The sequence below is a fragment of the Barbus barbus genome (assembly GCF_936440315.1).
Source record: "Barbus barbus genome assembly, chromosome: 5".
Taxonomy (NCBI): domain Eukaryota; kingdom Metazoa; phylum Chordata; class Actinopteri; order Cypriniformes; family Cyprinidae; genus Barbus; species Barbus barbus.
The window spans coordinates 3,969,742-3,985,828 of record NC_136733.1 but is presented as its reverse complement, the minus strand read 5'-3'; the positions used below and the strand labels follow the sequence as shown (position 1 = coordinate 3,985,828).

Below are 16,087 nucleotides of genomic sequence, written 5' to 3'. Positions count from 1 at the left end.
ATAAACGAGGAAGAAACATCCTCTCTCATTTTAGGTACACGTATATTTACAATATTACATTATTTATATAGATGGAGGCCGGTGATTGCCCTCCAGGCCTGTGGGGGCGCCACTGAGCTCATAAGCGTCTCTTCTTCTTCGCGTTGTGTTTCTCTGACCTCTGCAGACAGAGTGCGGTTCTGATCTCCAGAGAAATGGTTCCTCCAGTGCAAGTGTCGCCGCTGATTAAGGTTTGTATTCACGAATCCATTATTCTGGATGTTTGGGAATCGTTTTAAACGAAGAAAGGCGTCTTCAGGACTGTCTTTGCCTTTTTCCTGTCGTGTTTCTCTCAGAAGTCAGAGCGGACTGCGATGTGTTGACATGGCCTGCGTGCTGAAAGTCATGATATTTCCTTAATTTTCTGTTAATAAAACGGAATTATGGGTATTAATGGGATTTGTTTTGTCTTTCAGACAGCCAGGTGGTCTGCATTGCTTGTTGGGATTATCTACGGAAAGCGCAGATATGGTACGCAAATCTGAAACACTGACTAGCTTTCAAATGACATTCATGTTAATAAAACAATTATATATATATATATATAATACACGTACACACACGTATGTGCAGGTGGCTTATGGAGGTCACACCTGTTTTACAGGTTTATTAACACACATTTCAACCTTTCAATTCTAAAGTTCAGTATATTTCTGTAGGACAGAAGTACAGATATTGGTGTAATTCATTTTTTTTAATTACATGAAAGAAAACTGGTGGCAGGTATATGAAAGATTGTTTTCACCACTGGATAAAAATAAAAATAAAAAAATGCAATTGCAACTTTTTATCTCACAGTCCATCCTTCCTTTTCTTGTAATTCAGACTTTTTTCATTATTGCTATTATAAACTTGCTGTTACGAGGAAAAAAGTGAGATTAAAACAGTAATTTTATTTTGTGGTGGAAAAAAGTGAGAAAAGGCAAGAATTGTGAGATAAAAAAATTGCAATTACCTTCATTTTATTATTTTTTTATATTCTGTGGTGGAAACAACTTTCCATCCAAAAATGTTCAGAATGTTTCCACACTTAATAAAGACCTTGCATTTTAGTTAAAAGCTTTTTATTTGTTCTCCAGATCACCTGAAACCAATTGCAGAGGAGGAGAGGAGAATAGAAGAGGAGGAGAGGAAGGTACGAGAGGAGAAGGAACGCATTGCTAAACAGCTGGCAGAAGGTAAAGGTTTCTCTTCGTATTTAAATAGCGTTTCTTCTGCAGATTGAGCAGTTGGTTGTACTGACTCTAAATATTTTTATCCAACAGCAAATGAGGACACAATCTTGAAGTGAGCTGCCCAAAATGATGCCTGTATGGTTTATATTGTAAAGATCTTGTTACCTGTCTGGATAAACAATGCTTGTATTCTGCCACTTTGGTTTGACAGTGCCCGTTTCACACCTTTCACTGTTTTCTAATAGATCATGTTAGATTAATGCCTCATTTGTGAAATATTAACTGAATACATGCGTATAAATTTCCTCTGATCTGACACAGTTTATTCTTTCCTTGGAGAACCTCTGATTATAATGTGATGCAGATGTAAAACAAGCAATGTAATGTTCAATATACACTGAATCAGAGTTCCACTTTGGTAAACATCCACCCCAATATTTATTAATAAACTGTTAATCCCTATTTCTTTGTCATTTTGATATTTAAATATCATTTTAATGTCCAGGCAGTTCAAAGTCTGACACAGCAGCATTTAATATTAAAATGTATTGTTTTTTTTTAAATCAATACAAGGAAATATTGTAATTAAAACTGCAGGTTGTTGTTCAAAAATTCATCTCAGATAAAATATGCCCGTGGACCGTCTTACATGCATATACAAATATAAGCAGCAGAGGCTACACAGACACAGACTTGCTGATTAAAAAATAATTGTACTTTCAAGTTAAATTACTGCAGCATCAAATAAACACCCCTAAATGACATTCAAAAATAAAATGAACTGTTTGGACACTTGACATGTTGGTCAAACTAGTCTCATCCTGTTCTGGTGGGTGTTTTTGATCAAATTTAAGATACAAAGTGATTGTATGTGGACAGTTAAAAGTTGGTCTAATCAAGACTACCCGTTCTCCGAATATTTCTCAGTGACAGAATATTCTCCATTTCTTCCCCAGTAATCCACAGCTCTGACTCTATAATAACCGCTCACCTCCAGACTCTCTGCGGAGAGAAAAACACAAGCAAGTCAATATGGATTAGAGCTTGTAGTTAAATATTCTGAATCTAGCCAAAGTAATACCTGGAGAATAAGTGTAGTATGTGAAAATAGTGTTTCTGTTGTTAATCCTCTGGAAAGTCGTCTCGTCTTTGGAAAGTTCCACTTCATAAGTTTTTATACACCTAAAAATGACATGTTAGTTATGTTTAGAACTCTTGAATGAAGAACTAGTTTGTTTAATAGCTGTATTTATGCAGGTCTTACTTCGTGCCGATGCAGTGATCTTTCCAAATGATCAGAACCTGTCCTTTGGTGATGGTGATGAAACGCACCCCGTTTACCTGCGGAATGATAACTGTGATATTAAAACCAAACCACATGGTTTCTCAATCTCTGCAAAGAATAACATGCACAAGTTTTGCAATCACACTTTCAAATTAATTTCATGTACAGACACAAATTGATTTTTTGGGGCGTAGAGAAACAGGAGATGCTATGAAAATCACCCACATCATGACTGATACTGAAGTCAAGGGCTGTGACCAAATCCTGAAACTTGCTACAGTTTACGAGGTTCATGCTGGGATACTTTTAAACAGTAGTTCATTATATATATATATATGCTGGACACTTGTTTTGAAAATTCACACATCATTACAGTTTGTCTAAAATAAGGAATAGTTAAACAATAATAAAAAAAGAAATAATTTACTCTCCTCAGGTCATCGAAGATGTAGATGGATGCTCTGCAGTGAATGGGTGCCGTCAGAATGAGAGTCCAAACAGCTGATAAAAACATCACAATAATCCACACAACTCCAGTTCATCATTTAATGTCTTGTGAAGTTAAAAGATGTGTTTATAAGACACAAATCCATCATTAAGGTGTTTTAACTTCAAACTGTCGCTCCTGGCCAAAATATGAGTTCATAATCCATAAAAAGTCTCTCTCTTATTATCCTCTCAGTTCAAAATCCACCAACATATTTGTGACCCTGGACCACAAAACCAGTCTTAAGTCGCTGGGGTATATTTGTAGCAATAACCAAAAATACATTGTTTGGGTCAAAATGATAGATTTTTCTTGTATGCCAAAAATCATTAGGACATTAAGTAAAGATCATGTTCCATGAAAATATTTTGTAAATTTCCTACTGTAAATATATCAAAACTTCATTTTTGATTAGTAATATGCATTGCTAAGAATTTAATTTGGACAACTTTAAAAGGCGATTTTTTCAATATTTAGATTTTTTTTTTTTGCATCCTCAGATTCCAGATTTTCAAATAGTTGTATCTCAGCCAAATATTGTCCTATCCTAACAGAGCTTATTTATTCAGCTTTCAGATGATGTATAAATCTCAAATTTGAAAAAATTGACCCTTATGACTGACTTTTTTTTTGCTTGCAAACAGTGATCTGTGCATATTTCTCTCCTGATTCAGACGAAGCAACTTTTTCACTGGAGAAAGGAATAGGATAGAGGACTCATATTTTAGCTGAAAGCAGCAGTCTGAACTTGTGGATTATTGTGATGTTTGGACTCTCATTCTGACGGCACCCATTCACTGCAGAGGATCTACTGGTGAACAAGTGATGGAATGCTGACTTTCTCCAAAGAAACAAACTCATCTACACCTTGGATGGCCCGAGTAAATGTTCAGCGTATTTTCATTTTTGGGTGAACTATTCCTTGATGTATTTCCAAATCAGCCTTTTAGAGGTTTCTAAGATCATGAGAAACAAATTCAGTCATGTGTGTCCAAATCTCTGATTGGTAATGTAACCTTTTGGTGCCACGTGCATCTAAAATGAGATGGCTGTAATGTTATTGTTACATCATATTACCACTAACCTGGTTGGGCACTTCCTTAGACTGAGCACACACATGTACAAGCAGCACTGAGGGGACAGGAAGCGCTGCCTTCAGCGTCAGAGAGCCATCAGACGGGACCGGCAGAGGTCCATCAGTCTGTGGATCCTACAGCATACACATTAAAGGGTATACACATAAGCTCATTAACATATCGACACCCATAAGAGAAACATACAGAAGTCTTAAAGGTATATTAGCAAAAAAACTGTTTAAAACTAAAATGGTCATTAAAAACTGTGTTAGGCACAAGAAACCTTAAGTACATTATAAAAAGTGAACGAAGGAAAAAATGAAATGTTCATTGTCTATAAAAGTATGTTATGAAGAAGTATGAGTGAGTGTTGAACCTCTTGGCTCCGTAGCTGTGTGAACTGTTGTGCAGTGGGATAGTCAGGGCTGCCCATGTTCCCCCACAGTTTAAATGGGTTTGTCACATTATTATCCATGTAGTGGGTCACATACATCAGACCTACAAACACAGACAGGACAGAACTGTAATTGCAAGCATATTCTGTTCTATTCAATTCTGCATTAAGCAAATATACCTAATATATGAATATAAACATATTTTAATTTCTTTTTTTAAAACAAGTGCAGTGTTTTGTTGTTTTGCACGAGGTGCTGGTTTGTAGTTCCTGACCCTTTCGCCGAGGTATTCCAGTGAGACGCAGAGTGATGATGTCAGCAGTGGAGTAGGTCTGGTTGTCTCTGCTGTTATACAGCAGGACGGTGGTCTGCCAGCTATCGGCTGTGTACGGCACCCGAGGCACGTGAACGGTGGCCAGCGCACCCACTGATGAATTCACTTCAGAGCCGTCACTCAACACCTCGGCCTGTACCTGAGTCTCACCTAAATGAATGAGAGGAGATCACAAACAATACCTAACAATTCTACACCAAGCGATCAAGTGGTAGGTGATATAAGATACACATATTTTAATAAATATAATAATTATAATATTAAGATTTTGGTCAATGTAACACAATATACACATTTTTATAGAAATTCATCAATAATACAAATAACAAAATATAATGAAATAAATTATTTTAATCAATATAAAACTGAATAAATTTAAGGTTTTGGTTAACGTGTGTTAATGTAATAATAACTTGAATTAAATATAATATAGAATTTTGGTTAACATATCACAATATACACGTTTATCGAAAAGTAATTCAAAATTTAAGCCCATTTGACAAATTAAATTAAAATAAGATTAAAGTACAACATATAACAAAATGTATTTTATGTAAATAAACTATTTACATTATTAAATACATAATTTATTAAATGCATAATACATCTATATACATTTTTTTTTTTTGAAAAGTACTTCAAAGTTTGAACCCATTTGACTTAATATTTCTGAATACATAAAACCCATCTGCAATTTTTTTAAACAGTTATAAGAAATAATCTCCCTGGGTTATACTGTATACAGCTGCCATTGAAAAGTGGGTAAAAATAAAACATTGGGTAAAATAAGGAATTTTGTGTCTAGGATTAATGTTATACATATTGGGTAACAATTTTATAACCATATTAATGTTCTTGTACTGCTGTATTGATCAATGTATGCATTTTACTTGTATAACAAAAATGAGAAAAATATATATATTATATTTAATAGTCGTTTCTACTTGTTTTAATTGGTACATTGCCCACTAACTTTCATTACCTAACAAAGCCAACAGACCCATCACAGTCAGGACTGGTTTCCGTATTAACTGCACATGTGGCGGGTATGTGTTGTTGATCTGGAATCGGGCGGTGAGAGTGCGCTGAGTAAACGGGTGCGGGTGGTAACTAAGGAAAGCATTGTCGTTGCTAAGCAGCGTGTAGTTGACGGTACTGTTCTGGTCAGCGATGAGCAGGTTCTGATGCTGTGAGATGACCTACAACACACCACAGACATGAAAGGAGACTGAAATATTGTGCCAAATATATCTGGGTCACTACATTAACAAACAAGCCTTAATGAATTATTAAGGAATGCAATTAATTTAAGAATGAAAAATATGAAAATAATTAAAGATCCCATTACAAGTCTAAACATGTCTGATAGCTTTGAGGAAGGGTTGCACAATTGGGGGGGGGGGGGGGGGGGGGGGGTCGAATTAATTACATTCTATATCAATGTCAATATAAATATAAAATAATAATTACTATTATTATTTACAAAATAAAAATATTAAACAAAATAAGAAATACTACTGTTGTAATATTTCACTGTAAAATAAAAAAGATTTCAGAAAAATATAATATTTTTGTTTTACAGTAACTGTAAAATTGCAACAGTAATATCTGTCTACATTTTAATTTTTTTAAATATATTTATTTCATTAAATTGCAGCTTTTGTGATTCGAAAATTGCACTAAACAATATTGTGATTTCGGTTTGTTTTGATTAATCATTTTGAGGTCATACAGTAGTGGCAATCCTTTTTATTTGTCTTGCCACAACTTTCTGTTTTAATAGGTAATACATCAGTTGAGGAAAGAAAAATATATTTGCCAATATTTGTATATTTTTCATGGAGTTTTTGATATTAAGGAATGGGTTCAGGACAATGTGACTGACTGCAATTCTGCTCCAGGACCAAAAAAGGATGCTGAATAAGGAATATGACCTCATGTAAATTACATTTCGCTATGCCCTAATCACACAAATGAGAACACTGAAACACACAACTGTCTACCTTAACCACCATGGCTGCATAGGTAACATCTGCTCTCCAGGTGAGTGGTTTGTTCCAGCCAACCAGTGGATCTGCCTCGTCATTGTAGATCGGCACAGAACGAAACTGTGGAAAGTGCTGCTGGATCTCCCGCACAGTGACCACTTCCTGCTGCAGGATGGGTAATGAGCTGCCACCTCCCTGAAAAACAAATACATACATACTACAATAATCAAAAATAATGTTTCCTTTACTTATATGTGGAACATATGAAAGCTTGTGTCTGCTACATAGTAATAAAAATGATGACTTTATATCTCACAGTTCTTATTTTCAAAATAATGAGATATAAACAGAATTGCAAGATCAAAATTCAGAATTATGAGGAAAAAAAGTCAAAACTGCAAGATGTATATTTGATTTAAGAGATTCTCTGAAAAAAAGTCAAAATTAAAAAAATAAACAGAATCTCAGGATTTAAAATCAGAAGAGATCTAAATTAAGAATTCTGATGAGAAAGTCAGAACTACGAGATATAAATACAGAATTATGAGATATAAACTCAGAATTATGAGCAAAAGTCAGAAAATTGAGATATAAACAGAATTACAAATTATAAACTCAGAATTGTGAAAAACAAATTCAGAATTGCAAGATGTACTCATTTGCAATACATAAATTCAAAATTCTCATACAAAAGTCTTATTAGATATAAACTGAATTATTAGATATAAACTCAATTGCGAGATATACAGTGCTCTCCATAAGTATTGGAACAGTGAAGACAAAATTGCTCTGTTGGCTGTGGAGTCAAGACATTTGCAAATATGATTAAAAGATGAATATGAGACAAAACTACAGAATGTCACATTTTATTATTAGCCGTTTCAACACATAGTTATGCCCTCTATCTGATGTGAGCATAAGTATTGGAGCAGTTGCCTCACAGGTCTTTCTAAGTGATCAGCTGTGTCCTGTTGCATTAGTTCTTCAGATATTTAAAGCAGGAAATGTGTCGTATCCGTTATATCCATTACTTCTGTATTCTGAATCTTGCATTTGATGATGACACACACAAACCAGGATGAAGACGAGGGAGCTGACTTTGAGAGAAAAGCAAGCATTTTGGATGCTAAAAGAAAAGAGGAAGTCAGTTAGAGCTAAAGCAAAAACAAAGGGCATGGAGAAATCCAGAGTTTGGAAACCACCAGCAACCAACAACTACCTGATCGGCTGAGAAAACAACAGTAGTTGATGACAGACAAATCATAAAAGCTATGAAAATGTATCCTAAAAGACGTGTCGGTAAAATCACCAACAACTTCCAGAAAGCTGGGGTGATGCTCTGACAATCTACTGTCCTCAGGAGACTTTGACACAGAATTACAGATGCTACACAGCAAGATGCAAACATCTGACCAGCACCAAAAATAGAAAGGCAAGATTAGAGTTTGCAAAAAAGCACAAAGGTGAGCCAGAAGAGTTTTGGAACTGTTTATGGACCGATGAGGCAAAGATGAACCTTTATCTAAGTGATGGGAAAGCAAAAATGTGGAGAAAAAAAGGGAATGATCCCAAGCATACAGCCTCATCTGTAAAGCATGGTGGAGGTGGTGTCATGGCATGGGCATGCATGGCTGTCTCTGGAACAGGCCCTCTCAACTTTACTGATGACTGATGTATGATGACAGTAGCAGAATGAATTTGGAAGAGTACAAGACCATCTTGCCTACCAATATTCAAGAAAATGCCACCAGATTCATTGGGAAGTGCTTCATATTGCATCAGGACAATGACCCAAAACACCCTGCCAGTTCAGTCAAGGAATTTATAAGGGCAAAGAAATGGCAAGTCTTAGATTGCCCAAGTCAATCTCCAGATTTAAATCTGATTGAACATGAATTTCACCAGCTGGAGAGGAGAGTAAAGCAGAAACTCTCCAAAACAAGCAACAATTGGAATTGGCTGCATTAAAGGCTGGGAAAAGTATTTCAAAGGATGAGACCAAGAGTCTGGTGATGTCTATGGGTCACAGACTCACTGCTGTGATTGTGTGCAAGGGATCTGTAACTAAATAATAGCTTTTAATCTTTTATATCTGCCTTATGTTCAGCTGTCCCAATACTTCTGCTCACATCAATGAGTGGGATGAACTCTAAAAGTGCTGTTCTTTTTATTTGGTAAAACATATGTGTTGAAACTGCATATAAATATTGAAATACTGAATTGTGACATTTCATATTGAAATGTCACAATAAAATGTGACATTCTGTAATTTTGTCTCATATTCATCTTTTAATCATATTTGCAAATGTCTTGACTGTCTTTTGTCTTTACTGTTCCAATACTTTTGGAGGGCACTGTATATTTAGGATTGAGAGATATAAACTCAATTGCGAGATATAAACTTAGAATTCTGAGAAAAAGTTAGAATTAGGAAATATAAACAATTACGAGATATATAATTACAAAATATGAACAGAATTGTGAGATATAAACTCAGAATTATGAGAAAAAGGTCAGAATTGCAAGATATAAACTTAGAATTCTGAAAAAAAGTTAGAATGACAAAATATAAACTTAGAATTGTGAGATATAAATAAAGAATTCTGAGAAAAAGGTCAGAATTGCGAGACAAAGACTGCAAATATACATTTGCAATTTGTGGAAAAGCGCAATTACCTTGCTAATATTTTTAATTCCATCTAGGTCAGGACTCAATTACACATGATATATTTGCATTTTATTATCACTTACATTTTAGTATCACTATAAACCTTATGCACCTTCTTATGTAGGGCGATGTAGTCTAGCCGTACGCCCGTCTCTCCAGTGAAATAGTTTGTGCCGTTGTAACAATGCTGTAGCATTTCCCAGCAGTATGGTGAGTGGGGCGGAGAATGACAGGAGTCTCCCGGACCCCCGAACTTCAAGAGAGGACTCGCTGCACGAAGTCCCTCAGAGCAGGCATCATAATAGTTCAGAAACCCTGGAGGAGTGGAGACAGAAAAACATTGAGGCTGGTGGATTCCCCTCGGCAGAACTAATTCTTCCATGTGGTAGCATTGTATATTGGCAATTAAAACTTGTCAGACACTTTCTTGTTTTGTCCACACCACGAAAGGCATGTTTCAGAACACCATGTGCAGAAATACAACACAAAACATGGTATTTACCAGCAACACAAGCACAGTTATTCAGTTATAAACAGTTTTTCAAACAGGATGCGTGGTTGACTTTATCCAGTCAGTGTTACTGACTTTATAAATACACAAATCAGAATTAAAAAATATCTAGCCAAAACTTCCAATCAAAAGCATGAGGTCAGTATTTATTTGTTTTATTTATTTATTGAAATTAAACTTTTATTCAGCAATGATGCATTATCTGATCAAAAGTAATAGTAAAGACATGCTTTAGAATGTTACTGGACAGTAATAAAATGTTACAAAAGACTTCTATTTTAAATAAACACATCATAGTTTCCACAAAAAAATATTAAGTGGCACAACTGTTTTCAACATTAGTGATAAGAAATGTTTCTGAGCAGCAAATCAGCATATTAGAATAATTTCTGAAGGGTCATCTGACACTGAAGAAATTCTGAAAAGTGCCATGACCGGAATAAATCACATTTTCAAATACATTCAAATAAAAAACTGTTTTTAATTGCAATAATATTTCACAATTTTACTTTTTTTAAATAAAATAAATCCCAAACTTTATATTTAGCACTTCCACAAAATGTAATCACACGTTTGCCCAACATACAGACATAAACATGGACACTGGTTCAGTTTAGTGCAAATTAATTACATGTGTCTATTTTACCATCTCCCCTCGACATGGTACAATAAAGTTGTTGACTTCTATTTAACATATGAATATAAAAAAATATAGCTGCAATTACAGGGCCTGAGGTTATGGTACCCACATGTCAGGGTCCCATGGGGTCTAAAGACAAGTTTTCAAAATTTGGACAACTAGGACTATTATTAACTCAAGATGGCATCTTAAATATGCAGCACTCATGGCAGGATGTTCAAATAACAAAAATGTAATTCAATACAAAACTAAACGCATGCTTGCCAGAACACTAATGAAAAGAAATGCTGTTTAAAATATCCAAACTTAAATAAAAACATAAGAAAAAAATTATATAGTTAACTAGTCAGTTTTTGATTTATGCATTTAGCAGATGCTTTTATCCAAAGCGACTTACAAAACAGGAACAGAAGCAATTTGTCAAGGAAGGTTTTAGAATTTTGAAACCGTAAATTTTGAAAAAATAAAGAAATGAAAATCAGAAAATATTGGTGCAATTAATTCAGCATGATCCAAAGAATCTAGGAACATTTTGTTTCTAATTATGCAGAAACTGACTGCAAGATCAAATTTGAGCTGTTGGTGGTGCTGGATGGTTTGATACCACCAATAAAATAAATTCCAATTGATTATGAAACATTGACAGGATTTTGGCTCAGACAACAACAGATTTTATTAGACTGTACCTTGTATTGACACAGTGATGTTGTCAAAATCATGGTTGTTGGGCTCGTTCCATGTCTCAAAGTTCCACTGAGAAACAAAGCCGAGTCCGTATTTCCCTGCACACATATAAAACAACAGGAATAAAGATAGTCAGAACTTCTGGAGCTTTGTGGTAAAGATCTGGCCAAGTAAACTAAATATTCAAACCCCACAAGAGGTCATTTATGATCTATCACCATCTAAAACATTACGACTTCAATCTCATACTCACATATGTATCTTTTGGCGATCAAATAGACCAAATTCCTCCATTCAGTAACTTGACTTTTGTCCTCAAAATTGCTGAAGCTGTTGGACACGCTGCCCATCAGTTCAAAGCCTTTAAAAAGAAGCAATCCTCTTTATCATGATGCAAAGTTGTGTTAAATTAACCCTAGTGGCAGAACCCTAATTCAACAGTACACAAGCATTTAAATGTGGATTTCGCTGTAATGTTTAGAAAATTACCCGGCTGCAATCCATTCTGCCAGAGAAGGTCAATCAGCTGGTCTAAGTGAGTGAAGTTGTAGTGATATTCTCCACTGTAAACTCTAAATGAAATTCAGAGACAAAATATTAGTAGCCCACTACAGTGCACTAGATTAGTTTAAGAGACGTATATAATATAAAGCATTTGATTAAAGATAATTTATTAATGCACAAACAGTAAATCAAAAAATGAACAGTGTTAAAAATGTTTGTGTGACAAGTTTTTACATTATTACGATTTTATGCATTTATGAATTTTATGCATAAACTGTAGTTTACATGGTAATGAAAGTATAAAACCGACGCAAGAACAATCAGTAGACAATATATGAGATGCATCTAATGCATCAAACTCTAGATGAATACTAAAGTCTAGGTATGATATTAAGAAGCATGAAGGTTACTAAGAAAACAATCTTATGATAACAGCACTGCTTACTTGCAAGGTCGCACAACAATCACATTTTAAACAGATATACTGTATGCATACGAACATCACTATCAGCATATTACAATGATTTCTAAAGGCTCACATGACACTGAAGACTGGAGTAATGATGCTGAAAATTCAGCTTTGCATCACAGGAATGAATTACATTTTAAAATATACATTTTAATTATACCCCAAACAGAACACACACAACAAATGCTCTTGGAAATAATATCATATGGAAATAGCACTGCTTATTTGTAAAGTCAAAACACAATCAAAGAAAAAGCAGAGAGAGATACATATGCATATTAATATAAATGCTAAATAAATTATATTTTAATAGTTCACACTCATTCAAACAGAAGAAGAGGAAGTCTGATTCTGGTGATATGGTGCAACTGACCGTGCGGACACCAGCTCCAGCATCCAGTGTGTCCGCACCTGCTGGATTCCTCTGTGTGGCACAGAGCCGATCAAAGCCAGATTCATCTGCTGGTCCGGACTGAGATCATACAGGTGTGCATCACTGTGCGGCTGTGGAGGGCTGCAAAAACAAGACAAAGGTCAATTGTGTGCTTAATGATTTTTACTCACTAAAACAATTTCACAGAAGGAGTTTTCCTGGAAATGCTTGTAGATGTCACTAACAATTTAGTCATTTAGCAGATGCTTTTATCCAAAGCGACTTACAAATGAGGACAACAGAAGCAATCAATAGTAATATTCAAACAATTAAAACAGATCAAAAAGTAAAAAAATTGAGTATGATATTTAAGTTCAAGTATGTACACATTATTATAGTAGTAGTATTTTAACATGTACTATAGTATGACAGATACATGTACTATAGTGTATACCATTTATACAAGTACTGCACTGTGGTATTATTTACTGCGATATGTAATCATGCAGTGTAATAATGGTTTAGGTGTGGCAGTGCAATGATACAATTCACAAAAACAATAGTAGTACCATGGTACTTCTTGCGATAATATACTCCCATGGTATAATGTTATAAAGGGGTCGTTACCAACCAGAATCCAGTGCTTCTCCAAAAGTGCTCCAAGTTTCGTAGTAGCTTGTCAGCATTCACTTGAACCTCCACAGATGAAGCTATAACAGACTGCTGCTGTTTTATCATCAGGACTGAGAGAAGCACTGTCCATGTGAGTGACATGCTGCTGAAGACACTCGCGCGCACTGTGTTACATGACTTACAGTTTCACTTAACTTCACAGATATATTATCTAATGTTTCGCGTTACAGAAATCGTATTCGGTGACATTAAAACACATTTGTCCCAACTTCTGTGCTCAGAAAACGCACGCGCTTCAGAGAAGTTGGTGCAGTGACGTCATTGCCTGGCGACTGGTGATTCAGCTGAATGTCGAGGAGATGAGCGAGGAGAATTTCCCCTCCAAAACAACATGTGGTGATGTAGGTGCTGTTTGGCAATTTTTTTTTTTAAGGTTTTCTGACCCCGAGACTCAACTATTTTCTGCAATTCTCCAGCTGTGGTCCTTGAAGAGTATAGACACACGTCCTCAGTTCATAACATGTTCTGTTGGTTGGAAATTCTTAATTATTGCCCTGATGGTGGAAATGAGAATTTTCACTGCTCTAGCTCTTTTCTTAAAGCCACTTCACTAATTTGTGAAGCTCAATTAACTTTTGCTGCACATCAGAAATATATTCTTTGGTTTTTCTCATCTTGATGGATGATTAAGGGAATTTGTCTTCCCTCCTATTTATATTTCTGTGAAACAGGAAGCCATGGCTGGATAATTTCATGTTCATAATCACCCTGGAGTGCTCAAAATTGTGAATATGAATGGGAATATACTTCAGAGATATTTTACTCATAAGAATTTCTATTGTGTCCAACGTGTATTTGAGAAAAACATTTATTTCATAATGAGATTTCCCCCCATTTTCAATTGTTTTAGTTCAATGAAAGGATAGATTTTTGTGATTTTTAAAAAATAAAAGATAAAAAGGATTAATAATGCAGGTGTATTTTCAGAGCCTTCTTTACCAAGGGTGCCAATACTTCTGACCACAACTGCATGTCTGGACCTGCGGAGAAGGTTCTTGTACCTGTTGTTGGTTCAGTGATGGGGGGTTTGTTGACATTCGCAAGAGTGCCCCTCATCTGGGTTATTAGGTCTTGCAACCCCTAAAGCGGGTAAAAACAATATATTGTTGAAGCTCTTGGCACCACACATATTTTCGTCATAAAATGTAATTTTTATTTTTTTATTTTCAAGTTTAATGCACAACATTTTATCAATTTTGATATGTGGTGGTAAGCAACACTCTATAGCAGTACTGTAGAAACCAATCATCAGAATGCCCATTTTTGCATTAGAAAACACCACATGTATTTTCTACATAAAATGTTTATATTTCCCATAACTTCAACTATCAAGTTGAATGCACAAGATTTAATCAATCTCAGGAAAAATATGAGGTCAAATTTAGTAAAGTTTATGCAAAAATCAAAACTCACCCCCTCTTCACTCGCAGATCTGGCTTCTATGTCATGATGCTGATCCACCTGTGAGACAAACACACGCTCTGTAAAAACCCACCATATGAAATTAAATGAGTGAAATATGCACTTACTGGTGCAGCAGTTATCAGAAATAAGTTGCTTATTATTAGCACTATTGTCTTCATGCTTCCAATATATCTGCAATAATTTCATAATGGTATGATAAAAAATACAGGTGCTGTCAAATAATTATTCGTTTTTTATTTTATTATATTATTTTAAATGTATTTCTATCTATCTATTTATTTATTGAAATCAAATATCTAATTTGATCAACATTATTGTCGTCATGCTTCCAATATATTTGCAATAATATAATACTATTATGCATATAAAAACCTCTTAACACACAGGTGCTGTTTAACAAACAAAAAAAAGTATCAAATTTGCATTAAGAGTTCAATGTGCAACCAGCTAAGAAAACTCGTACCTTGTTAATGTGAACACTTGAAGTGAAGTTTCCTCAGAATAGAGTATTAATGCTGTTGAAGATGCTTTTAAGGCCTCTTAATGTTGTAAGAATTGGGTATTATCCAATCAGCGATGCTGTTTTTATCATTTCACCTGAAATAGCAAAAAGTCTCAATATTAAACACAATACCGCTAAAACTCCAAGCATTACGGTGAGGCATACCTAAGAATTAAAAGCTGGTTATTGGTTTTCTAATGTTTTAATATCATTATGATGTAATGTGTGTAGTGCAATACATGCTACAATATGTTATGAGAGCAGCTTTTCCTTCAAATATATTAAGGAAAAAACAAAAATAAAAAAATTTAATCAGCTGATTCATAGGAGGAGAAAAAAAGGAAAACACCTAGAACCTAGTTACTAATGAATGCTATTTTAAGCAATTGGATTGGATTCAGTTTATTGTCATTGCACATGTAGGTACAAGGCAACGAAATGCAATAAAGAAGAAGAATACAGCACAACATGAGGAAAGACAGGAGAAAAAAAAAAAAAAAAATTGGATCTCTATATTATGATCTGTGGAGCATTATGTAATGTTATAGACAAACAAAATAATATATATGTTATATTATACATATATATATATGGGACAACCAATTTATGATTGCAATGTAAAGCGGTTTTATTTTGCAGGTCAGAATTTAATCTTGGTTTTCAGTCTCCTGTCTGCAGTCTGGCTGTTCCTGTGAGTTAAAAACATGACTTCTAATATAATATAGGCTTATGTAAGGCTTACTGTTTAAGATATGTATGTCTGTTGGATAGAGGCAGAGAAAACCAGTAGCAGGAAGACAAGCGATCTGAGTTTTGAGGAGGTAGGCCTAATCATTTTC

General features: G+C 34.8%; 2 protein-coding genes across 4 annotated transcripts; one reads left to right on the top strand and one right to left on the bottom strand.

The window, feature by feature from the left end:
* Positions 1 to 133: 133 nt before the first annotated feature.
* On the top strand, positions 134 to 1,443 carry LOC306870030 (ATP synthase subunit e, mitochondrial-like). Its single transcript, XM_079417060.1, has 4 exons — positions 134 to 230; positions 456 to 510; positions 1,119 to 1,217; positions 1,305 to 1,443. The coding sequence occupies exons 1-4, from the start codon at positions 195 to 197 to the stop codon at positions 1,328 to 1,330; spliced, it is 216 nt and encodes a 71-aa protein (XP_079273186.1). The 5' UTR covers positions 134 to 194; the 3' UTR covers positions 1,331 to 1,443.
* Positions 1,091 to 13,595, bottom strand: idua (alpha-L-iduronidase). Of its 3 annotated transcripts, none has more exons than XM_079416142.1 (14): positions 13,260 to 13,595; positions 12,629 to 12,769; positions 11,772 to 11,854; positions 11,536 to 11,643; positions 11,285 to 11,380; positions 9,560 to 9,762; positions 6,795 to 6,974; positions 5,774 to 5,990; positions 4,732 to 4,941; positions 4,439 to 4,560; positions 4,071 to 4,196; positions 2,479 to 2,555; positions 2,296 to 2,396; positions 1,091 to 2,216 (listed from the first exon to the last, which is right to left on the bottom strand). In XM_079416142.1, the coding sequence occupies exons 1-14, from the start codon at positions 13,400 to 13,402 to the stop codon at positions 2,116 to 2,118; spliced, it is 1,908 nt and encodes a 635-aa protein (XP_079272268.1). In that variant the 5' UTR covers positions 13,403 to 13,595; the 3' UTR covers positions 1,091 to 2,115. The 3 variants fall into 3 exon arrangements, with proteins under 3 accessions (XP_079272268.1, XP_079272269.1, XP_079272270.1); XM_079416143.1 differs by having other exon boundaries at positions 13,256 to 13,581; XM_079416144.1 differs by lacking the exons at positions 1,091 to 2,216; positions 2,296 to 2,396; positions 2,479 to 2,555 and adding an exon at positions 2,934 to 3,000.
* Between the last annotated feature and the right edge of the window lie 2,492 nt (positions 13,596 to 16,087).